Source organism: Platichthys flesus, chromosome 3, assembly GCF_949316205.1.
Source record: "Platichthys flesus chromosome 3, fPlaFle2.1, whole genome shotgun sequence".
Taxonomy (NCBI): domain Eukaryota; kingdom Metazoa; phylum Chordata; class Actinopteri; order Pleuronectiformes; family Pleuronectidae; genus Platichthys; species Platichthys flesus.
This window is the reverse complement of record NC_084947.1, coordinates 15,858,843-15,884,540: the sequence shown is the minus strand read 5'-3', so window position 1 is coordinate 15,884,540 and position 25,698 is coordinate 15,858,843. Positions and strand designations below refer to the sequence as shown.

Sequence of the window (25,698 nt, the reverse complement as noted above, 5' to 3'; positions counted from 1 at the left end):
CAACCCAGCCCAACATCCTGTATGCTTGTCTTCACATCCAACCCCCCCTCCATCCCCCCCACCAACCCACCCACACAAACACATCCACACAATTTTCCCTCATGGAATTACCCCATATGCAGTTGATCCTATCTGGGTTCAAATCAGCTCTAAGCCCCAAATTTAGACTTATAAAGTCGTCACCATTAGCATTTACTGCCGGCTCCCTCTAAGGCATGTGCACTCATACGCTGGTCACTGTGTCTTGGGGGGGTGGGGGGCAGTGTGACCCATATCTGGCTCAGAGTTACACACGCTCGCTTTCATGTAACTGAACTTGGCATTCGCGCAGGGCTTTTAACACATAAGATCATACAGCAAATTATGTGTGATATGGAAATAGTCGTGCTAAATAATGCATAGATTCGGAGGATGCTACGGACACCCACCACACAGCATTTCCTTTTCAAATTGGGATATCTTCTGTATAATTATAGTTCCCTAGTGGCAACTCACTGAGATGAAATGAGAGCTTGACCAGGAACGGTTGCTGTTAAATGTTGTTTTAAGATGTATTACACAGCGTTTTCCATTAAACATATTTATCGGCCACTCAGGCATCTTGAAGAAGAGTAAAGAGGATTCAGACACGACGACAGATGGCAGGAAATCCACTCCAGATACACTCCACACACCAGAGGTGAGTCTTTTTAGCATGTGCTCCTTTCCACCCTGAGAGAAAGTATCTATTTCTATCACATCTATTCAATATCATATCTTGCAGGACTCAGACAATAATTTGCTGTCGGCTCGTCTCCTGTTTTTCCGGCTCAGGTGCTGGAGTTTAACTGGAGGTCAGCATTTCGGGGGCTGGTCCCTCACATGGAGCATTGTGTCAAAGTGGTGCTGGACGATGTTTGTGCCAAGAGTCTACAACAGGAAGAGGCCTTATACTCCTCAGGACACACCTCTCTCACCTTGTGTCGCACAACTGGACACAACACTGATGCTGCCGGCAACACCCCTCTCAGAGAGGACTCCTTCCACCCACACTCAGAGAGGGAGACTCCCAAAATGATTGCCAAGGTACTCTCGGGCAGAACGTGGGATAGTTAATCGAATATTGAACAGATCTGATTGATGACATGGCTCCGAGCGGAATTTCTTCATGGTGCATTACAAACACACAAATGCACTCCAGAAGTGGCACAATACACAAGTTAAATTATTGACAGGTGGGTCAGCGCTGTCTGAGGGCTGCACAGTGAGGAGCCTGGAAACTGAATCTCCTTGCAGGTTATACAGAAAACAAAAGGGAAAACACATGTTACCTCTTCTTTTAGTTTCCCACTCAAAGGCACCAACTGTTATCCTTAGGTAACAAAGTAGTACGCTTTATACCTAAATAAAAAACACATTATAGGAATGCGCTATTGCGACAAGAATTTAGCTACATTTTTAAGTACAGTGACTCTAACTAGACACAACATCATCAGATAAACATACTGATTCAGATTAAACCTGCACTGAATACACTCATAGATATCAGATTTATAAATGTTCCAGACAAGAGACAATGTTAAAGGAAGTGAGTTGCAGATCCCGGCAAAATTAAATGAGTTCTGCCCTGACCCATACCACATCCTTCCACCAAGCTTTGTGGTAATCAGTCAGGTGAAAACATAACCTCCTTGGCGGAAATAAACATATTATCTCTCACAAGTCGCTACCATGAAAGAAAGCCAAATATCGATCTGTTACACAGATTTTGTTAGTTAACCAACAACAAAGTTAGTAGCAAAGACGAAGTTTCATGTTTCCAAAAGCAATGGTGCAAAGGAATTCATTATTTTCCTTTTTTCTGTCAGGAAAGTGCATTTGCTCACCTTTTTCTCTTACTGGTTTGCAGTGATGCTTTAATGGGGGATTTCATCACAATTTTCAGGTCTGAAGTTTGCAGTTTAGACGGTAAAGTAGAAGAGTTATCAGGTTGTGTTCCCAAGCTCATAAATGATCAGATGCTGACCAGTCATTAGTGCTAGGTGTTCCTTTGATCAAGCTGTTAAAGGACTTTAGGATATGTTTCTTCATGGAGCAATCTGACTTAATTAAGATGATTTAATACGCCTCCTCATTATTTCACAGCATTAAATGGAAATAATTAACTACTGCCCACAGACAGTAGAGATGCCATAAGGTGCTTTAGTAAATACAGATGCAGCATTCCAGATGACCACCAGTACAGACTGTAGTATGAGGAGCCTTTGTGAACTATGAAACATGACAGTAAAAGTACACTAATCTTTGTAATTAACATCAGCAAGTACTGTTGTTTACTGCTGTTGTCTTAATTTTTCTTATTCAAGGTTTTATAAAATTTCAAAGAAAAAGCACAAGAATTCATTCAACTTGGAAATATTCCATCAATTTTAGAAACCCTCTCTAGGTCCGTCCCTGATATACCGTGTGCATGAGCATGTTTTACCGTACACCCTGCTGTCTCTGCTCTATTCATCCTCCTTTATCCACCTGACTGAACAATGCAGGTCGACACACACCAACCAGACCCGGGGAGATTAATGTTTTTTGTAGCCCCAAAGGAAAGCACCCTCGATAATAGAAAGCCCAAATGATTTGGGCTCGCCACAGTTGACACTCTGGATCAGTAAGGGCCTTGGGAAGAGTCATCAGTATTACTTAAAGGGGAGGACTCCGGGGACAAAGGAGAGACGGGAGGAAACCAAGAACCAGTAAGGGTGTTATTATGAGGTGCTGTGTAGAGAAGGGCGCTGAATAGGGGAAGGTATATAGGGTATACAGATGATACAGATGTATACAGAGGTTGAATCACAAAGGCAAAGAGGAGAGGGTAGAGAAGAGGATAAAGAAGGGATAGTGCGAGAGGAGCCCTGAGAAGAGAGGGCCTGGGAAAAGGCAGGGGGAGGTGAAGTAGACGCCAGAGATGGACTTTTCTCAGGAGAGAGGCCAGTGTCTGATGTTAGACCAGGCTTAGTGCTCTAACTCCTCTTAGGATCCAAAGTGTTTGAGACACCATGTCGTTTTTTTTTCTTTCACACCGACCTTGCTTGGTCCAGAACATCATACGTTTAATTTTAGGCGGAACCAAAATAATAGGCCGAACTCAATTGTGTCCGACCAAAAGAGGGTGTCTCGATCCAGATCAAACTGATCCATGGTTCGGATCATTTGCAGCGTGAAAACATTTAGGATAGTCTGGACTTTGGGACCAATTGCAGGGAGTTGAGACGGCATTAAACAATAGGAGAGGAAAAAGAAGCTGAGGCCGATTGCAGGACTGCTTGTGGTCTTTGCCCCCGACCATATCATGTTTGAACAACAAAGACGTTCATTAGGCTGGTAGTAGTACCATAATGATACTACAGCTGCAATGGAACTAACAATGCAGTTAATTAATGTTCTCAGTTCACATAGAACGACTACTTTTTACAAGTTAATGTCAAGAATAGGTAAACGCAGCTCAACTGGTGATGACGACAGGACGTAAGTCAAACATATGTCCTTGGCCGCTCTCTAAATTACAATTTGAAACCAAAACAAGATTAAATGTGAACAATGTAACAAAGACTGGACCTTGGTTCAGTCTGTCAGGTGTCAAACCGCCCTGAATCTTTCTGCTAATTTTATTATTTCCGAAAATACAGCAAACTTCTCCTCCCGATTCTCCCTCCAACTCTTTTTCAGTCACATTCCTCCATCTTCCTCTCAACTCCTCTGCTACCCACACCTGTCCTCTACACTGTGCAGACTCTTATCATTACTGCCTCACCTCTCGTCTCTCCTCGTCTCTCCTCCTCCTCCTCCTCCTCCTCCTCCTCCTCCTCCCCTCTCCTCCAGCTCCTTACACTGACAGTCGATGTGGCTTTCATTACTAACGAGTGTCAGAATTTGTCTTTGCTCAGAACCTCTACAACGTATTTACGTGTAGGTCAACGCTTTAAAGATGAGGCTCTTTCAGCCCAAAGGTTATACATGCATGCATTTGCATTCAATAGCACCGAGCCAGACAGACATCCAAGACAAGGCCGTGAGATATTATATATATTTCCCCCCTCCCCTGTCCTGTTTTGACACTAGCTCCGGTGTTTGAGCAGAGAGCAAATTACTGTACAAGATGTGAGTGTGAAATATGGCCGGTTTAAAGGCATTATGATGGATCAATATTTCACACATTTATATTCATATGTTCATACCTCAATCCCCCCCCCCTTTTTTTTTCACGTGAACCCACTTCACTGTCTGTATAACTATACATATGCAGGCTGCCAGGATACTGTTCATCCATCAGAGTACTTTAGATAGGGCACCTTTTTTTTTTCATTGGCAGTCAGATGCGTGCTGAATGCCAAATACCCTGCGTTCAGCAGCTGGAACTCGCCCTGCTGTCAGAACCTGGAATTGAACTCTACTTGTTTGGGTGGGCCCCTCTAACCTTGATGCGAGCTCTCTATTACAGCAACAGAAGTGCCTCTTCTGTATTCAGGCTACGCTGAACCCCTCACCTGCGTGCTCAGCGCTGCACTTGTCTGTCTGCTCCGAATTCAGCACACACACAAACAGGCTTCTCGAGCACTTAAAAACTTCATACAATCTCTTTCACCTTGCTGCAATAGTCCTGGTGGGTTTCCGGGCTTTGATCTTAGCTAGTTAAGGTTTCAGCCTGACTTCGGCATGGACGCATGTGTGCGGTTTGTGTTTTGTGTGTGTGTGTGTGTGTGTGTGTGTGTGTGTGTGTGTGTGTGTGTGTGTGTGTGTGTGTGTGTGTGTGTGTGTGTGTGTGTGTGTGTGTGTGTGTGTGTGTGTGTGTGTGTGTGTGTGTGTGTGTGTGTGTGTGTGTGTGTGTGTGTGTGTGTGTGTCTGTGTGTGTGTGTGTGTGTGTGTGTGTGTGTGTGTGTGTGTGTCTTGATGTGAGCTTTGTTCTCTGCAGTCTGCAGAATGTGTTAAAACTATTGCACTACCACCTAACCTTACCCTTATCATAACCATACCTACATCTAACTTAACTTTAACTTGACCTAACCTTAAAGGTGGACCTGCTTGTTGTCCTCATAAGGAAGAAGGTCTCCATTCTTGTGCCACATTTGCTAAATTGTTTCACCAGGTAAGGAATAAACTATCAGTGCAGTATTGTGTCAACCATACTGATTCACACAGTGTTATCATTGTATTAATTGAAAAATTAAGATTTCAATGTTGAGTAAGTGCCGGCTAATACCCAGAATGCTTATCTGCGTCTCTGTGAGCTCCCACACTCAACTATCTCAATACGCCTTGATCTGCCACTCTCCCAACCCCTGGAGAGAGAGCAAGGTGCAGGCAGCCCCGTCCCTAAAGGCCTCTCTCCAGGACTAATGTGGATAAAAGAGATAAGTCTTGGTTGTTGCTCTGGCAGTTAATATAATAAAATGTTGGTATTTTACATTGCTGAAACAGCTCTCTCTCTCTCTCTCTCTCTCTCTCTCTCTCTCTCTCTCTCTCTCTCTCTCTCTCTCTCTCTCTCTCTCTCTCTCTCTCTCCTTTCCTTTCTCTCTCTCTCACTCTCTAACCTCTGCCTGACCTTTTCGGTTTCTTTCCTCTCAGCACGTCTGACACCCCGCCTCTTTCTAACGTTTTCTGTTTGAATGTGGTTAACGCGTTGCTATAAAGATGATACCAATAATGCATGCTCAGCAGCAAGGTTTATGCGGAGGGCATGTTTTTTTAGACATCTGTATTCTACAAATGCACAGCATCTCAGCTGTAATGGCTTGCACAATGTAAGGGAAAGATCCATGTGAAAAGCCCTGCTCAGTCTTGAAACCTTAACATTCAGTTGTCTCCTTGCAAATATTCCATTATTTACACCTGATGAGTTCTATTACTGGTGGGTTTCCTGTCCGTTTCTCTTCTTACTGAAAGATTTCCCCTCTGTTGCTGAGATCTTCTTCCCTCATCTCACCCTTCAGTTTTGTGCAACGATCATGGCCGAGTTGGACGCCTTACTACCCTTGGCAGCAGCCTGCAGAGACAGCTCTCTCCTGGAGGTACGATCGAGCTTCGTGGAGGCATGTGGAAGGGCAGCTTTTGCCTTGTTGGGCCGTCTGCAGGAGAGGGCCCTGGCGGTACCATCTTCTGCGCCTGTGAAGAACCTGCCCACTCTGCTGGCCTCTTGCATTTATGTCCACCAAAGACTGGAGCACTACCATGGCAGGCTGAAAGATCCAAATACTCCTGCAGCTAAAGTGTAAGGAGGACATATGCTTGTTGTTATTGCGGAATGGGAGAGAAGTGGTATATTACGTGTTTGTTATGCTATTGATATCTGCAACATGTGTCCGTCTGTTCATCCAAGCATCTTTAGTCTAAGCCTGATTTTGCTTCACAGTTTAGTTTAAGGATTGCAATGTGTGTTGCTTTGTGCTAGAATCACAGAGAAAATTCCAAATGGAACCAGATTCACTGATGTACAGTGTAAACCACAGTATGTAAAGATGGACGACGAAGATAGTTCCTCTGTTTAATTTTTTTTAGGATTTTTCATCAGTCTAAGTCAAATGATATACTCTTAATAAGCATTGAACTAACGAAGAGATAGGTTAAAGACATATCCAAAGTGTGTGAGTTTAAAAAATGGACAGAAAACAGAACGTTTCTGAAAGGTTTTAAAAATGTAAAGGAAAATGTACAATGAGATCAAGAGGAGGGGTCCCGAAAGTCAAAAAAAAGGAGAGGAAATGATTGACAGGTGGTAATGACACCCATATTATGTCTACATCTGGTGAGTTTTTATGCCTCATAATATCCCCGTAACCTCTGCTCTCTGCGTATCCCCCTCTAAAGGCATTTCAGGTGCCCTCGGTGCCCCTGTTGTCCCACCTCTGGCCCCTTGCACCCCTCCACCTGCACTGTGCCCCCTCTCGTCATAAATTCCTCTCTCCACCATTCAGTCCCCCCGGATTTAAGCCTCCTCGCACCCCCGTTAAACTCTCGCCTCTCTCTGGAAAGTATCAAGGCAGGCAGATTTAAAGGATATGAAATGTCACACTAAACTTTGACGATAAATCATCGGTTCTTTCATCGAATCATTTCACCTCACGGCTGTTTGACGGCTTCCTGAATAAACAGGCGTCAATCATGCATCTGAATTAACAGATGCGATCATTGACCCCATCTGTGCTTTTATTTCTTCCTGTCTTATCGATTTTATATATAATAAATAAATAAAAAATGTCTTTCTTCTGTGCCTAGACCCCTGACCTTACTGCCTATACAGAAGTACCAAGAAACGGTAGATGCCTTGAAAAACCAGCTGACCAGCTATTGTGTCCAGGTCTGCACTGCCTGCCTTCTTCAGGATGCAGAGAGTCACCAGTGGGCTGACCCCAAACCCTTCTACGAGGTAAAATATCCTGACTTTTATTCTGTTTAATGTTCTTTTTTTAACTTAAGATGCCTTGAAACATGATTCATCCTGAACTCTTATATGATGAAAAGCTGTGTACAAGATTTTACCCGTAAAATTAAAAAAAGTAAGACATAAAACAGCCCCAGTATTGTTTGGTATTTATTTCATTACATTCATTGTAAAAAGGTGAATAATTTCAATGCCACGTGTCTTAGCAGGCTTGTTCAGTAGAATTCGAGGAACTCAAGGAATTATACTCTGGAGCTTTCCCTGCTTCTTCTTTTCGTTCCCACAATGCACCTTTACCTCCTACGCTCCCTCTTCTTACCGAGCCTTCGACTCTGAGCTCCCTGAGAACATCTGTGGCTTCCATGCTGCCCCGGGGGCTCCAGGGATTCAGCTGTCTGAAGTCTGCAGTCTACACTGGGACCGTCTGGAAACAGCATAGGGCCCCTGGAACTCCCCTACCTTTATGCCCTTAAACCAATCTAAACCTCGCCTCTCTTTCTTACTTTACCCCGCTTGTGCCTTTTTTCCCTCCCTTTGTTCCTCCTTCTCTCCCTGGGTCACTGGTGTCAGACAGACCTGCTGTGTGCAGGTGTGTGCTTTTGTTTAAGCATGGCTGTGCATCTGTACAGATGAATGCACGTGTGGGTGTGCAGCAGCATCTCGGGACGTGTGTTTCATTTGTTATGAGTATGTATGTATGTACGTATCTGTATTTTTGATGTGCGTATGTGTAGTTGTATCTATCAGGTTTCCATCTCCTAGATGCACAGCCCTGTGCCATGGCTCCTTCACAGCTCAGTGCTGCTCCAGAGAGACCCCTCTCCAGCTTGCCTTTTTCTTTTTTTTTGTTATTTTATATTGATATAGACACACAAGTAGCTGTTGGCGAAGAATTATTTAATAAGCCACAGTAACAACATATGAGAACATGACCTTGGCATACTTTCTTCTCACATTTGTGCCTTTAACGTCTGAAGAAAATGCCAAATTTCATGTAAAACACAATCAGTTTATTCCATCCTCAATTCCCTGTCCGTTACTCAATGTTCAATCTTGCCAGGTTGTCATCCCTAATTTGTTCATGGTGGACCTGGCTGGTGAAAAAAAGTTTGAGTCAAACGAAGGGATAGAATATCTCAGCCGCACATGTAGTCTCAGCTGCCCTTGGTTTTGAGCCAACATCCATGTCTGCGTTTGCTGCACTGAGTCCACAGGCGGAGGATGGGGGGCTAATCCCGGACATAGAGCTTGGTCACGCTCCCCATCAACGAGCGATCCCTAAATGACTGGCTCCAGGGTAGAGAGAGAGGGAGAGCACAGAGAGAACTAAAATATGAGATAGAGGAGGTGAAGTGGGGAGAAATTGAGAAGGGACTGAACGGTATGATTAGGAAGTTGAGGTGTGGAGGCTTCAGTATCTTCAACACACACAAACACACACACGCAAACACACTAACACACCATCCAATGGAGCCGTTCTTTATTTGAGGTAAATGTGGATTTCCAGTGAGTTGAGATGGACGAGGAAGGTTTAATGAATGAGTCGTTTTCTGAAAAAGCTGCAGGATGCCATGATAATAATCCCCTTCTCTCCATCTCTCTCTCTCGCTCTCTCTCTATCTGTCTATCTGTCTGTCCTCTCAATATTGTCTTTGCTCACTTTATTCAGAATAGTTCTCAATTCCTCTGTATATGTGAGTGTGTACGTGTGTGCCCGTTGTTATGCGTTCTCCAGTTCAGGACTTTAAAGCAGTCTAAAATCCCAGTGGGGGAAGGAACCCAGGTGCAGAGTGCAGGTGGCGTGACCACTGAGACATCCTGGTGTTGACAGAACTGCCTCTGTCTCTGTCTCCCTCTTTCTTTTCCTTCATGTTTTCTCCCTCACTCCCATTTTATCTCCTCTTTCTCTGCTTTTTTCCCACTTCAATGTCAATGTCCATATCACAATTTATCTTCATCTGTTACCCTCTCTCTCTCTCTCTCTCTCACGGCTTTCCCCCACAGGGCGAGCGCTGTTCCTTCTCAGTGCAGATGTGGTTCTATTTCCTGTGTGGGCTCCGCAGCGACCTGTGGGCAGTCCTTCCACCTGAGTTTGCTAAGGATGTGCTTGGCCAGGTGCTGTCAGAGACTTTATTAACACTGGTGCAAAGATACGCCCGGGCCCAGCCTTCATACAAGAGACATCTGCAAATCAGGTATTCTATTGTTTACAATCTTGACATCTCTGAGAATCATTTCAGATTCTTACAAACTAGACTTCTGCTAACATAATAGCACCCCAAATATATTACTAAACTGCTACATGGGTCCTTACACTTTGTTGAAACACTTTAAAACACACATGTATTGATATGATAATGCTTATCTTTCAACAATCTGAATTTTCAAACATTTTAAAACAAATAAGACATTTGGTCGGACAAATGCTTCCAGCTCCTGTAGAAAATGTCGGCCTCCATTCCAGCTTTACCTGGCTTTGTAATGGGGAGTGTCAGATGAGCCTCTAGGTGTTCATAATGCTAATGTGGAGCCTTATGATGTCACATGACATCACAAAGAGATGGACATATCCGACGGACTGCTGATGAAGCATTTTAGGGCCTTCAGGAGAGAGGGGCTTCCTTTGTGGTGGACTAAGTCTCCAGAATTTTAACATACAGAAGCTTCAAAAAGCTGCAAAAAGCACAATGGTTTCATGGTGGTGCACAGTCACCTCAAAGAAATAAGGTTACCGATTCAATTCCCAGCTTGGCCAGTGACTATTGATGTGGAGTTTGGATGAAAATTAAGTTTCTGTTAATGGCAATTTTGGATTCACAGAGGTAAGACCAATTTCATTTTCTACCACTCTTTAATTCACTGGATTCACTCAAACCAAACAAACACCTTTGGTTATTTCCCTCTAAATCAAATTTTATGCCATTATCAATTTCACAATATCAAAATGCATATACCGTAAGAGAAGATTTTACCCTGGCTGCTCAGCAGACATGCAGTATAATGGGATGGTAATTAAGAAAGCAATCTCGCGTCAAGGTCCTTTAGCTTTAAAGACCTCCTGTTAATGTTGGCTTAACAGCACAGGTTCAAAGTTTTTTCTTGACCTCGGGAACAGCAGTTGAGAAGGCAATCTAAACCCTTAGCTTTTAAGGCAACAAGGATGAGAGGTGCTTAAAGTACTCAGAAATAAATGTACATTAGAGCACCTAGTATATCACAACAAGCAGGAAAACTTCATCTGCTGATGTTGAAGATGTGATGTGATAAAACGCCTCAGAACAGCCACTACATGGACCTTGTAGCGATACTTTATTTCACTCAGTTGTTGTGTGAACAGCACTTTGAACCTCAGGAGGGATATTTGTTTCCCTTCAAAATACACTGTGAGTGATAAAGCTTTGATGTGTCAAACTGCAGAATCTTCACTTTACCGTCCTCACTATACGTCTCTGTATGATCTACATTAATCTACACAATGAAGTTTACATGATATATATAATCACCACCGTCGTAGTTTCACCCAGCTCCTGTAGGCCTCATGGGGGAGGTCGTATAATGTTAGGAATCAACTTAACGTTAGTGTGCAATAGGCACAACGACTCTGTGCAGGTTCCTTCACCCTGTCATCGTCTCTTTTCTCCTCCAAATAGCTGAAGGATGACAATGAACAGGTTAAACTGTGACACACATGGGGCGGATGAAGGAGTGACACAGACGAGGTGCAGTATGCACATGTAGCATGATGTCATCACAAAGTCTGCTTTATGTTGCTTGGTAGATGCATGTGTTTCTGCGGGGACAGTTATAAAGTGTAAGGCTAGTTCAAACAGATCACTTTTCAAAGCTTCTCCAGGCTCCCTATTTGTACAGATCTCACACTGGGACTCTTACGCCGCCTCAGCTCTCCTGTATCAGCCCGGCTCCTTGTGCCTAATATCGATTCAGGCCACGGGGAAGCAGAGACTAGGAGATGAGCGATGATGAGCAGCTCTCCCCGACCAATTGAGGAAACAGATTTATGGGCATTTAAACGTAAAGGCAGTGACTTTTATAGTGAAATCCAAAGCCAGCAGTACACTTAACTTTCCAGCAGTAAAATCACCAGGAGGGTCTGTTGTCTGACTGCTTGTGCAATGAGCCAGTTATGTCGTGATGTGATGGTGGGTGCCAGCCTCTGAAGACAGAGACGTTCACTTCCACAGCCTCTTTCTCCTTCGCTCTTTTTTTTTCACGTGTTCTCACATATTCCCCCTCCCTACTCATCTGTTCCGTTTTCATCTCCACATTCACCTTCTCTCTTCGCTCCCTGTGTGTCCTAGAGGTGACATCACAGCAATGTTGCTGTACGTGGAGCAGCTCATGTGGAGTCTGTGCGAAAGCCCCGAGGCCTTGTTGCGTGCCAACCCTTCGTCAGCGATCGCCACAGTCGCGGGTGGATCGGACTGGCCGCACCAGATCCACAGCCTGTGTGGGCAACTCCTGACAGTCCTAGTCATCGTCACGGCTCCTCTAACTTTGCTGCATAGGTTTGTATGCGCTTCATGTTTTCTGTTTCTCAACTTACATTCCGGTGAAATATGAACTCTGAATTACCTCCACCAGGGAGGTTTTTCTTTTTCAGTCCAGCTTTTCATGAAACACCCATATAAACATGGAGATCCAGGCTTTTTATCATAGTCCCTGTTCGGACCTGGTACTAACATCCATCCTGGCAGATTCCAACAGAAGTTGACCGCATTAGGTTTGCCAAATTCTGTTGTTTTTATCCAGTCTGAGTTTGTGGATGTGTTCGATGACAATCCTTGTGTGTGAATCTGTTTGTGTGTTTGGGTCGGTTTGTGTAGGCTGAGTAAAATAGAGAGATTATGATAGGGAGAAAGACTTATTGCATTCACAAAGCAAAAATAATCTTGGCACATGCTTCCGAGACCATCGCCCAACTGGTCTGAGGGATCGGATCTCAGGACGCATTGAGATCGCATAAGGCTGCCTTCATACCTGTACCGGTAGAGCTGACATCTTGTGATTGGATCACTAAGTGTTGATGTTAATACCGGGTCTGAACAGGGTCTAACATGGTGAGATGTGCCATTAGCCTTTGAGGAGGTGTTCTTGTTATATCATGGGTTTTGTAATGAAATGACCAGAGATGGTCATGTTGTTATAAAAGCTGAGACTGGAACCAAGTGTTTCCTAAATGACCATGAATTTAGACACCAGATTTATAGTAACGGGTGGGCTTCCAATATTACAAAGTAAATTACAAAGGAGGACTCAGTAATATGTTGTGGTGTGATATCTCTACCTGAAGCACTATTGCAATAGAGAGGTGCAGGTCAATTTTTTGGGATATTGAAAATAAATTGTTAAAAGCTGTCCCATGCAATTTCATTTCCTCCAGGACATTTATGATTAATCCTGCAAAGGACTCCATCCCACAGCAGCCTGACAGCTCTTTTGTACACTGGCTAAACGCTGTCAACCCTGACCTCTTCACGGCGCAGGCCATACGGTATGTAAAGCACACCCATCACAACATCTATCACCCGTCATACAGCAGGTACACATGCAGCATGCATGTTCTCAAACAAACACACACACACACACACACTCTGGTATGCTAATCCATCAACACACACCTCCACCCACTGTATGTAGAGAACCATATGTGTTTGTGTGTGGAGTTGGAACCAAATACTGAATGTGTAGATGTAATACCAGGTTTTGCTTCAAGCTAGAGTTGGTCTGGTAATGCAGCACAGATGCAAACAAAAAAAAACTACTGTTACGGCACACACTTATTTTATTTATGTTTATGATGTTTATACATGAGGTGTCAACAGAGAGCACTGTGGTGTTCATGTGCTTGCGTTTGCTCAGATGTGCACATGCCGGAGTACATGTGCATCCAGTTACCGCTGTGACCTCCGTGGTGCAGTCCCCTCTCATCTCCCACACAGCCAGAGGTGATGTCATTGCGTGCTGATGGAGCACAAATCAAACTAACCCCCGCTCTCCTGCCCCTAAGTATCGGAGAGCTGAAATTAGTTTATTTTTATGACCTATTTATTTCTCTGCTCCCACCTCCTGCCTGCATGCAAAGGCGCCAGGGGGCCTGCCAGTGGGCCCGCGGCCAGATCTGCCGGTCCTCGCCCAGGACCCGGCCTCTGAGGCCAGATCTTTCCCCAGACCATTAAAGTAAAGCCCATTGTTATGGTTATTAAATACAACAATAATAATATCACAAAGCACATAAATATATCATCCAGCATTGCTGTTAAAGAAGGCAGCTGAAGTAATGTTTTCTGGCCTTTTGTGCCTTTCTGCATTTGCTCGGCTTTGCCTTTGCACATATGTGTGTGTGTGTGTGTGTGTCTGCATCTGTGTCTCTATGTGCCTCGGTTCTGTAAGCTGACCCTGCGCTGTAGTCGAGTAGATTTATCAGAGCAGTTAAAAGAGGATTTCTTCTGGATTTGCAGTCCCAGTGACATCATAAATTGCGCTGTCAGATCGAGGAATAGTTTTCCTCAGTCAAGCAGCAGGGTGCACCCTGCTCCAGCTCTCTGGCTCAAGTAGAATGCTTAATTTCTGGGCAGCTACCCCCTGTACAGCCTCCCGCCTCCTCGCTCTTCAGACAAACTCTGTCCTTTCCTTCCATTCGATTTTATTGAGATGTATAAAGTAACATGCAGGCACACACATGCATGTTAGCATGCTCTCACACTTGTGCACGTGCATGACAACGATCATAGGCAGTGAAGGTTGCACACACACACGCACACACACACACACACACACACACACACACACACACACACACACACACACACACGCACACACAGACACACACACCAAGGATACGGCTCATTACCCACAGCTGCCTGCTGCCTCTTGCTTATACAAAAGATGTAGGAGTGGGGTACTGCTGTATATTCATGTATTTGGCTGTCTTCCAAATGTTAATTTGCTTTTAGCTGGCCAAGATTAGAGCTAATTCCTTCCCGGTGCACACTATAAGTGAGCGAGAGTAAAGGCATTTGCAGACTAAGCTTGTATCAGGAGTGAGTGACACTGAGGGAAGTTACGCTCGTGGCACGAGCACCATTTCCTCCCAGATTGTCCTTCAAACAAACTGTGACTCCCGTCTTTGTGTTTCACTTGTGCAGCTTTTTTCCCCCTCCATTGTTGCCCCTTGCTAAATGCACTGCTATCTGTGCTCTCACCTGACACTGCAGAACTGTCAACTTTGTCTTTCTGTTTTCCACTCTCAGAGACGGCCTTATGGGCCAGTCAGCCTTTGCCTGCCAGCTGAGGCTGCTGACCTCTAACCCCGGATGCAATCCCAAGCTGCTACTAAGAGTGCTGCTGGAAGAAGATTGTCACCTGCCCCGAATACTCCTTGAAAACTCTCGTAAGTCTCCCAGAGTATGAACTGGTACATGTTAATGGAATAAGGGAAGAATAAGTGTGTTCATACACTTTGTCTATGTGCAAGCCTCATTTCATCTTCTCCATCTTCTAGACTTCCTTTAACTCTTTAATATCATTTTATATAATTCTGGACCCGCAGAGCTGATCGTGCAGAAGCTACGTGTGGGTCGGTGTTTACCAGCGGCTTAATTACAGTGCTCTAAGATCCTAAGCGAATTATATAGACTTCAGATGAGCTCTATCTATTTTATGAAGTTATCATCAGCATCTTTGCCATCATCATCATTTTCACCTTGGTCATCATCATCACTAAATCAATAGAGCGCAGTAATAAACACTCAACAGGCCCGGGCGGAGCACACGAGCTGACCTTTAAAGATTTTCCCTTCCCTTCTTCTCTCCTCCGCACCAGCAACAGTCTAACCTTTAAAGACTGTTGTGCACTCGCACATTAATTCACATTATAGCGACCTCATTAATAACAACTCTCACTGTCTCGTTCTCACGCTTGGTCTGAGTCTGGCTCAGAGGCTCTGCAATGCTTCTCCCCGCACGCCGCCGTAAATCAACGTTGGAAGCGCTGACTCTTGCGTGTTATCACGGTGACGGGCTAATTAACCAGGAAGCAGACAGACAAAAGGAACAGCTTGACGGAATGCCTGCACTCCCATAAGCTACTGCCCTTCCCCATACAGGTATATACCTGCTAATTTTACGTGCTGTATTAAAAGTTAGAAACTTGTGAAAAATTTAATGGAACTTATTCATAGATTGCTAATACTGCGAATAACATTGTATTAAGCTTCCTTGGGATGAATAACATATATACATAAATCATTTTTTTCAATGGATTAATTATCTATATATAAGCTACACTTACTTAATTATAGAGCTGGCTAACACGTCAACTGTAATTTCAGAAGGATAATTCCTTATCCTCAATTCCAAAACCAGTTTTCACTTTTGCAAAATCCCTAAATCAGGACATAGACTACCTCTGGCACACACACATACTCACACTCACACACACACACACACACACACACACACACACACACACACACACACAAACACATGCACACACCCACGCTCACACACGCACACACACACACACACAAACACATGCACACACCCACGCTCACACACGCACACACACGCTAAAACACGCTCACACTGCCTTTTTATTATGATCGCTGTGTCTGCTTCCAATTACAGAGGTTTACAGAGAGGGCCCCTGTGACTGGTTGACTGGTTGTCCGGAAGATAAACAGGTGTATGTATTGGCCATGTATCAAGGTTGGATAAGCTCAGAGACAGAGAAGGAGGGACAGCGAGTGAGGAGCAATAGAGAGAGCAACCGTGAAAATCGACACAGAGACACAAACACGCTGGATTGATTGCGTGCTGCCGCGGCGGCAGTGGAGGCTCCGCAGAGACGTGGCAGCTCACTGTCGTCTGTTTTTCCCGAAGTCATCTGCTGCTCCATAATGGGATCATTATTAAAAGGCACCTAGTTAACCTGCCATGCTCTCCAGCACCCCAAGTGGAAATAAATGTTAGTCGCCCTGTTTCCTTGGACCACTGCAGCAGTGATATCCAGATAACCCTCTCCTTAAGGACCAATTACCAGACAGGCGGACAACAAGATGCCGGCGCAAGCCACATAATGCTACTGAACAGACTGATCGTAGGTCAGGGTGCTTGACCACTTTTGAGTGTTTGCTTGTGGGTGTGTGTGATTGAGAAAGAGAGAGTAGGGGACCTGAGAGGAAGTTTGAGATAGAGAGAGAGAGAGAGAGAGAGAGAGATGGAGACAGAGGAGTGGAGGCAACGCTCCCAACCTGTCTGTCATTAACTGATATTGCTGGCCCTGTTATTCCGGAGCTAATGCGGCCCTGCCATTTTAAAATAGTCGAGCATTACTCACACGGAAGCCATGTTTTTTTCCCATCACGCCACCCCCCCATTGACTGCTACATTGCTTACATTCTGCTGCTCAGATAGCTGTCATCTCCCACACAGCAGACTGACAGACCTCTGGATGTCTGCCACCTCTGGAGCCATGGGCCCTTCCTCAGCAACCCCTGTCAACCCAACACACACACACACACACACACACACACACACACACACACACACACACACACACACACATGCACACGTGAAAGCACACATGTAGACTTCCATATGGGTTATAAACGCACACACCTCCATCCTCAGCCCCATGCTCAGACAGCAGCCCCCACAAGGACACCCTGTCAAAACCTCTTCCTTTTCACTTCCTGTCTCCATGTGCTGTGGATCCCACAGCCAGGGGGCCTTGAAATCTGTTTCTTTTTTTTCTTTTTTTCTTGGTCTGGTTTTTCTCCATCTAACACAGATGTGGGGTTTTCCCTCCTCCTTCTATTCCACAATGCCTTTTGTTCACCCTTTCTGTTAACATGTGTCAGGTCGGGCAGCCTTGACATTTTCCACTGTGTTTTCGTGCACGGAAATGCAGTTGCTGTTTCGTAGGATCGGGTTTTACATCTTTGCCTGCTGACCTCCACACGGTTTATATTTTCTGAGTCATTTTAAAAAAAAAAAAGACTCGCCTACACACTCCTACCTGAATGTATGTGTTTGTATGGGTAAGCCTTTTCATGTCTTTGTGCATCCTGGTTTTTTGATGTGGGTCAAGTGTTCCAGAATATCACGTTTCATTAATTCAGACAAAATTATTTGTATTTTTACTCATTCAAGTGCTTCACCTGAATGATATCATCTTCACCTTATTTCTTTTTCTCTTTCAGATTTTTGCCAGGAGAGCGCCTCAGAGATGTCTGCTGAGAGTTGCCAGGCTGGAGACAACTTCATAGTCACGCTGTTCAAACTTTTCAGCTGCTTGAATAATGTTCCCAAGGCCTTGACTCAGGCCCTTCAACCATATCTGGAGAGGGCACATCTATGGGAACATCTCTACACACTGGCAGGTACGGTCACAACTGCTGCTGTATAAAGTTGTAGTTACGGGGTCATTCCTTCAAGCGAGAGTGGAGCTCGGGTCACCGAGTGAAAAATAACTGAGCTCCAACCCTAAAGCCGTTTTGTATGTGTCCGAGCCTGGTACATTTAAAGCAAGCTGCACTCAGTTTGTCTGACTCTGTCCCTGACCCACAAGTTTATTACTTGTTTCCCCTGATTATTTACATGTGCAGCTTGAAAAATCAGCCCAGCCTCATTTCAAAATTTTTCCAACCAAGCCTGTTTTGTCCTCACAAGCTCGGTTCCGGTGTCCACACTCCACAGACATTACACAGATGTAGTTGTTGATATTCAGTGTAATACTCGAGGCCATATTGTTTCCTCAACTACTGCATGTGTGTCAAACATTGTTTGCTCCCCCAAAAAATGTCTGTAATCACAGTTTAGTTCTCATATCAATAGAAATTAAACATTAACATTACTACCCTTGTCGTGTAATATAATATATGATTGTATACATCTTGTACATTTTTTTTTCACTTCAGGACATCGACTTAAATGTAAATCTTTTATAGTTGCTTATTTGCTCAAGGCCTGAATACTGCATTAGTTCTCTATTTTATGCTACAAAATGAAATGAGTCAGTACCATCCTCATTTCCTAATGAATTGGAGAGAAACAGTTTATCGTCTCCCAAAATATTGAGACCGAGCTCAGATAACAGGAAATGAAATGTCTCTAAATGTATTAAACACTAAATCTGCCCTCAAAGAATATCGTATTTTTTTTTGCAGCTTATGTTGACTTTGCATGAACATGAGCCAAAGCATGACTTTAATACGCTGTTCCAGAGGCTGCAATTACTCCCCAACTCTTTTCTTTCTTTCCGCCTCTCTTTGGTACAGAGCTTAATCAGGACTCCTGTGGAGTATGGAGCTCTTTTTTGGTGGTGATTTTTATATCCCGTGCAAGTGGTAATTATTGCAGCATAAATTAGGGTGATTGGAGTCGAGCATTCGGATGGAGACGGAGCAAGGGAGGGGTCGACAGAGGGAAAAGAACAGTAAAGTGATAGAGTGAGCCAGAGAGAAATTCTCAATGTCATCCAATCATCATTTATCCTCACAGGGTAATTAGTTTAATTATTGGACTGTGCCAAATCTTTGTATTATAATTTTGGTTACAGGATACCCCCAGTGCCCCCATTTCTATTTAAACTGTGCACTGAGTTAACTTTCATAGATTACACTGAGAGTTTGGCTATTTCTGCACTTACACTGATGTTTCATCACACGGTTGCAGCTTGTTTAAAATCGATACACTGGTCAATACGGTAGCGGGCAGTAAAAAAGGCTGAAAACTTTGAAAAATAGGTCTCAACTGCCACAGAGGGCTTCTCCTTTCGATAAGCTAAACACTTCTTTTTTTTGTTCGGCTCTCTTCTTTTTTCTTTGAGTCTGAGGTGACACATTTGTCAGACGTCCCTGGAGATTTCAGGACACTTCCACTGCCGCCGCTCCTGTGCCATAGCTCTCCACGTTGTAGCCTTCGGTTTTTACAGCCGACCTGTGTAGGAGGTTTATGGGTGCCGTACAACTTCAAGCTGTATAGCTGCTCCGCGATCAGTGTGAGCGGGATATGAAAGGGCAGAGCGATGAAAGAGTCCGTGCACCTGGAGAAAGTGCTACGATTTCTAGTGTCAGACCACCTGGTTTTGATAGAACACATCTGAATTTAACCCGGTTTTACTTTCTTTTAGTGAGAGTAGATATTTCAAGAAAATACTGTTAGTTTAAGAGCAGCTGTGACTCTGTGTTTTGCCATTGTTGGACAATTTGAATCATTTTCTGACACAGACTGCTGTGCAATAACTAGGTGGACTTTTCCTTCTTTTAATACCCCATTAGGAAAATACCTACAATATAAAATGTAGCCCACTCCATAATTTGTTCGCAATCATGAAACTGTATATGACATTTACTTTTATGCAAATAGTATGGAATGTCTGTGACCAAAGGTTTTATGAGTTAAGACCTTTTATAGTAATAGATTAGTATTTAATAGAAGACTATTAAAAGCTCCTATATACATGAATAAGTGCATTCTTTGTTATGCAGCTATACTTTTAAACTAAGGGAAAAACTGTGTTTACCGCAGGAAACATGTCTGCTTTGAAAAAAAAAAACTACGTTTATTTGTTTTAAGTAAGATGACGGCTCGTGTACTATTACAAGACAAAGCTACAAAAACTTCACTCATGCTGGATTTTGTTTGGTCCCTCTTAGAGCAACAAACTGGTCATGACCTAACTTGTATACCCGAGCCCTGTACACTTATTTTTACACATTAAGTCTTTAAAATATCAATTATTGATATAGTAGGACTTCAGTCTTAAGTGTACTATTCTTTCACTCACTCTTTTTTTACCTGCTGCTTTAATTTCTCCTCAGACACGACGCGGACAGGGCCTGTGGTGATCAGCTGTGTCCGCTCTATCATCACCAAGTCCACCAACAGCATCCTGGCACATCTGGTCTCCATGGTGATGGGTTGGCAAGCCACAGAGGAGCAGAGTGGAGCCTCGCTCAAGCCTAATATCCCAGGAAGTGTCCTGGGCAAGATACCCAAGGAGTGGAACTACACACCACTGGAAACACGGCGAAAAGAGACTTCCACTAAAAGTATGCATGGATCCTGTGTCGCAGTTTTAACACGAGAAAGTCATTCAACTTTCGAGGTTTGTTCTTTAACACTAACAGCGAACACTTCTTTCTCCTTCCAGCTGTAACATCTCTTGCCATTCAAGCCATGTCTTTCATTTTCACCAACCTGCCCATGGCTGTGGCGTCTGTCCCTCTCCCCATTCACTTCCTGTTCCAAGTGGCAGAGAAGCACCTCTCCCAGCATGCCCGGCAGCTGCGCTCGGCGGGCCTTTTGCTCTGGGCCTTGCTGGGCTGCCTGATCCAGGGCCTGGAGAACCCAGACACAAAAGAGCAGATCAGCGGTTTGGCCCTGGATCGCGGCGCAAAGGACTGCCTGTCCGTGCTGGCTGAGTGCCTACAGGCTGCCATGGACGTTCAACCGAAAGTAAGGACTAATTGTCATGGAATAAAATAATAATAACAATAAAAGCACTAATAACAATGCAGGGGTTCATCAAAATTTAGGGTACAAACACTTCTTGAAAGCAAGATTGATTCTGATGTATATTTATACATACTATCACTTTTTCTTACTTATTTACCTTGGTGTTCTTTTGTGTGTGTCTTGTAGGGTGTCCCCAAACCCACGGTGCTCAAAGTGCTGCAGGCTCTGGAGGAAAAAAGACCCAACTGGATAAACATGCAGCTGCAGAAAGCCTGTAATCTCTGCTCCGACAGGTGAGAGGTCAACTGCCGGGATTAAGTGACAGGTCAAGGTCAGGATGGTATTGACGTGGTTTATATTAATGTTTTTCATACGTTCAGGAATATGCCATACATGTAATCTCCCTCATTCATCTCAGTTGGTATTGATTATTCAAGTGCACCGTCAAAAAGAAAAGGATTCACTTTATTCAGATTATCTTCATCATGAAATCAGCTTTTTTATTAAGTGAATTTCCCAATACTTCATTTTAGTGAATCATCCGTCATGACGTTGAGGTTCAAACTGAGCAAACTGACTGATGGTGTGTTCAGACACTTGATGTCCAATAAAGATTCTGGATAAAACAATGAAAACAAATGTGGCTTGTATAGGTTTTTTTTTTAATTGGGCATTCAGCTTCTGATGTATAGTATTGAGGAGGTCATTTTTTATTAAAAAGCTCCATGAGTAAGATCAATGAATCTCAGATGGTGTGTGTGTTGTGGTAAGTGATGGACACGCCGTCTGACTGAGTGGGCTGCGGCTCAGAGTGATGGGAAAACAGCTTTCACTTTGGGCTGATCTGTGACCTTTGGCTCAGCGTTTTTGTCCGTTCCCAGAATCCGTGTCTCCGGCCGCTCGCTTCATCATAACAACGGTCTGGATGCATCCATCCTCGTGAAAAAAAAACGTGATTCGGCGCTGTAACACAACATGTACAATTAAAAAGAAAAAAGAAGAAGAAGACTGATAGAGATAAAAAAGAAACACTTGAGTGGATTATGGCCAGTTCTAGGAAAACGCTGTCTGTTTCAGGAAGAGGGGATGAAAATGGAGGGAGAAGAGAAACAGGGGGGTGAAGGGGCGGTAAGAGAGAGGCGGGGGGGGGGGGGGGTTGAGTGGAAAAGTGAAAGAAGAGTGATTATGTATCACCTGTCGGAGGCATTCAGTGGGATCATTACTATTCATTAAACTAACCTTCACAGGGATGTGACGCCTGGCTTGTAAACAATCAGAATACATTGTCAGACAGAGAGAGAGACACAGAGACAAAAAGAGAGAGAGCGAGGGAGAGAGGGAGAGAGTGTAGTGGATGTAACAACTCTAAAAAACAGCACTTCACACACACACACACACACACACACACACACACACACAGACACACACACACAGACCATCCCCTATAAAGAGCATTTGCCCCCTCGTGAGCCCTCCCATCTCTGCGCCCTCATCCCACTTTCCCTCCATCCTTTCCCAACTGTAACCCCCCCCCCCCACACACACACCTCCTCCTTCCCCGCGCCACCCACCTTGTCTTTGCAAAGTAATTTGTAGAGGAGAAGATTATTGTTCTCCATCATGGTGACCCTGGCTGGGCTGACGGGATGCATACACAGATGAAGATGAATGCAGTTATTCCTTGGCGGAGGTCTGCCTCTTTCAGGGCACATTGGCCCTAATGACATGATTGATAGGCTGTCCCAAATCCGGAGGGGCCCTCATTAATCACCCCGCTGACTGAATCCAATCATCTGCTTCACCTGCACAGTGATGGACAGGAAAGGATACAGTGCAGGTGCTGACACGGATGCACAGCCACCAACCGCCGACAACACCCCCGGCAGGGCCGCCCCGGCAACGCAACGACGGGACTCCTCTTCCTTCGCCACTCTCAATGTCAAGCAGCCAATGGGTCGGCTGACAGGCAACACCACTTCTGCCACCTTATAATTACAAAAGGGAAGAGAGAGAGGGAGAGAACAATGACAGGAAGTGTATGTGAAGGAGAAGGTTTGATGGACGGCGGAATGATATCCATCCATACTAGGAAGGGCAGGGAAACGAAGCCGGCATCTGCCAGGGTTGGGGACCGTACATGCATGAGGACCTTGACACACAATAACACACACATATACACGCTTAAGAACACACACACCAATCATTTTTAGTGCAGCAACATCCTTCGGTTCAAATTCCCTACATGTATCTCATGAATGGTAATGGGAAAAAAGTGACAATTATTTTATTATGTAACCATCAGTAATTTGTATTTCTTAGTCACTCTCACCAGCGATAGCCTTGACCGGTCTTAGTGGAATTCAGAGAGATATTGAAGCACATTGGAATTTCTTTCTTTTCCTGCCCTCTTGACAGATGGATTCCTCCAAAAACAAAAAAATATATATCTTAAACTCAGGAGATGTTATTCACCTGAATTACTTATATACAGTAAACTCCTAACAGTATCCCCAATACATCTCTCAAATGGAAAATACCTTTTCAGCCAGTGGGTGGTTTTCAAATTCAAGCTGACACCCTCCCTTCTTCTTATTTCCTCTTTAGCCTCACACATTTTTTTTTCCTTCTGTCTTTTTGTCTCCTCTCCCATCTCCTCCTCTTTCTCCCGTCTCTGTTCCTCTTTTAGTGTGTTTGAGCGAGAGAGAGAGAGCGGAGTCGCTGCGGCTGAACTGACTGAGCAGAAAATAGGCCTGATGCTGCTGGAGGTCTGCCACAAAGCAGGTGGCAGCGACTACCTGAGGCAGATCTATCACATCATCCAAGGCAATGAGGTAGGGAAGCACTCCCTCTCCCCAGCAATTAGGTGGCTGCTGGCCTGAGGCCGCAGGCTGTTCAGGAGGATGGGAGGCAGAGGGAGGTGGTGGTGGTGGTGGCCGGGCGCTGCTTGTGTGCAGTCTGCTTGTTCGGATCTTCTGTTGTTCAGGTGACCTCGAGGATGCAAACCTGCAGTGATTTCCTGTTTTGTATGTTCGCCACATGGAGAGAAGAGGGAGGCCCCAAACTGTTTCTAGAGGTAAAGTGCAGAGCTCTATGGAGGAGGCCACAGTGAGGAGGAGCAGTGACACTTGTAAATGTAATTTATTAATAACTTCAGAAGAAAAGTTTCAAAAGACAAAAAGAGCTATCTCTCGAAAATGTGCCCAAGTTAATTGGAGTAAATACTGGTTCCCTTTTTATGACCAATCTCGTCTGAGCAGGCTATGATGGCCGGTAGGTAAACAGTCTGTGTGGAAAGCAATGATGTCATGATAATGTCGTCTGGCCTCAACACCTACAACATCATTGTTTGTGTTTTTGTGTGGTGAAATGTTTGACTTGTGTGATAAAAGAAACTTCTCAGGCTGTAAACAATGTCGACCAATGGAAGATGGAATCTTGGCCTGAATAACCACTGTCTATACGCCAGACGCTAGAAATGATTGGCCATTGCTCCCAGAGGCTAATCTGTCATCAGATGGTAGCTGCTGGGCTCCGAGACACAGAGAGTTAAAATAAACAGCTGGTTTAGACAAAAGTGCTTTATATCGGTAGCAGGCTGTTGTAAGTACGTAAAATGTGTAAAAAGAAACATATGAACAAATGAATGACACCAACAAATGCTAGTCTAAACACCATATCACATATATTTAAATAACAAATTCCTACTGCAATAGCTATTTCAGTTAAAGAGGAATTTAATTATAGGTACTATATTCTGTATCTGTCAACAAATTTCATGAAAAGACCAAAACCAACATTGCATTAATGTGTTCCTCAATTCTTTCCCACTTCCCGACCATGTCTTTAATACTCATCCCGGTTTGTTAAAGACCAACCTCAGAAGGAACTTATTTCAAAATTATTTATAGTTACAGTTACTGGTTACTGTTTTTATTAATTGGGTTACTTAAAAGGCATTAGTTACTCTGGAAAAATATGTTTAATTTACTTTTTAATATTTGCTTAAATTCTCATGTGAATGCACACGGCCACGGTGTTGTTTTAATGTTGCTCAGCCTGTTACACAATGTGGAACAAGGCAACTGTCAAATCTTATCTTTCATTGTCCCCATTATCACAAAGATGAAGCAGCCTAAGTAATGGAATAATAAAACACAACTGATGTGTTTTGATAGTCCTATTTATTGTTCCCTCAACAGGGCTTTAAATCAAGTGCTAAGTCAGAATTACAGTTTTGGCATTGTGAAATAAAGTAACGGCTGTTTCTCAGACATTTACCGGGCGCTTCGGAAGATTTGAATTATTCTATTTTGAAGAAGACCTCACACGGACTAAAACTCATCAGTATATTTCTGTCCCTATTTTTGTCCTTGAGGAAAGACAAATAATATCTATGTTTCCAGGGGAGAAATTATGCATTATTTGGACTGCCGGCCATCATGGGGGGTTCTGGTGATTCATTGATTCACTCATTTGTGACAAGGTGAAGTAATTTGTCTGCTGTAGTCTGTGGCCGTCTATTTCACAGAGTAGTTTTGTTTTCAAATATATTCATAGGTGCAGTAAAATACCTAGTTGTTGCTCATGTGAGAGTAACTGACATGGTCGACCTATAGACTGTCTATTAGGACACAACATGGACTAACACAAATGTAAGCACCATAAACATTATGCTGCTGTTGATGGAATCCATAAACAGCTATAACTCTATGAAGCAATTTGAGAGAGCGTGGATGGGATTCCCGAGCAGGCTCGGAGTTACCCCGCTGGCAGCTCGAGCATCTCTACCCACCCAAGGTCGAGGC

The 25,698-nt window shown here is 44.0% G+C and overlaps 1 protein-coding gene across 1 annotated transcript in view; it reads left to right on the top strand.

Moving 5' to 3' along the window:
• Nucleotides 1-25,698, top strand: part of kiaa0825 (KIAA0825 ortholog) — a 115,681-nt gene that overhangs the window by 23,571 nt on the left and 66,412 nt on the right. Inside the window, exons 8-20 of the mRNA XM_062382193.1 lie at nt 597-679; nt 814-1,065; nt 5,964-6,241; nt 7,246-7,396; nt 9,416-9,606; nt 11,731-11,937; nt 12,813-12,923; nt 14,683-14,822; nt 17,635-17,814; nt 20,257-20,487; nt 20,589-20,893; nt 21,080-21,186; nt 23,580-23,724. Coding sequence (XP_062238177.1) covers nt 597-679; nt 814-1,065; nt 5,964-6,241; nt 7,246-7,396; nt 9,416-9,606; nt 11,731-11,937; nt 12,813-12,923; nt 14,683-14,822; nt 17,635-17,814; nt 20,257-20,487; nt 20,589-20,893; nt 21,080-21,186; nt 23,580-23,724 — 2,381 coding nt within the window. The remainder of the gene's footprint in view (nt 1-596; nt 680-813; nt 1,066-5,963; nt 6,242-7,245; nt 7,397-9,415; nt 9,607-11,730; nt 11,938-12,812; nt 12,924-14,682; nt 14,823-17,634; nt 17,815-20,256; nt 20,488-20,588; nt 20,894-21,079; nt 21,187-23,579; nt 23,725-25,698) is intronic.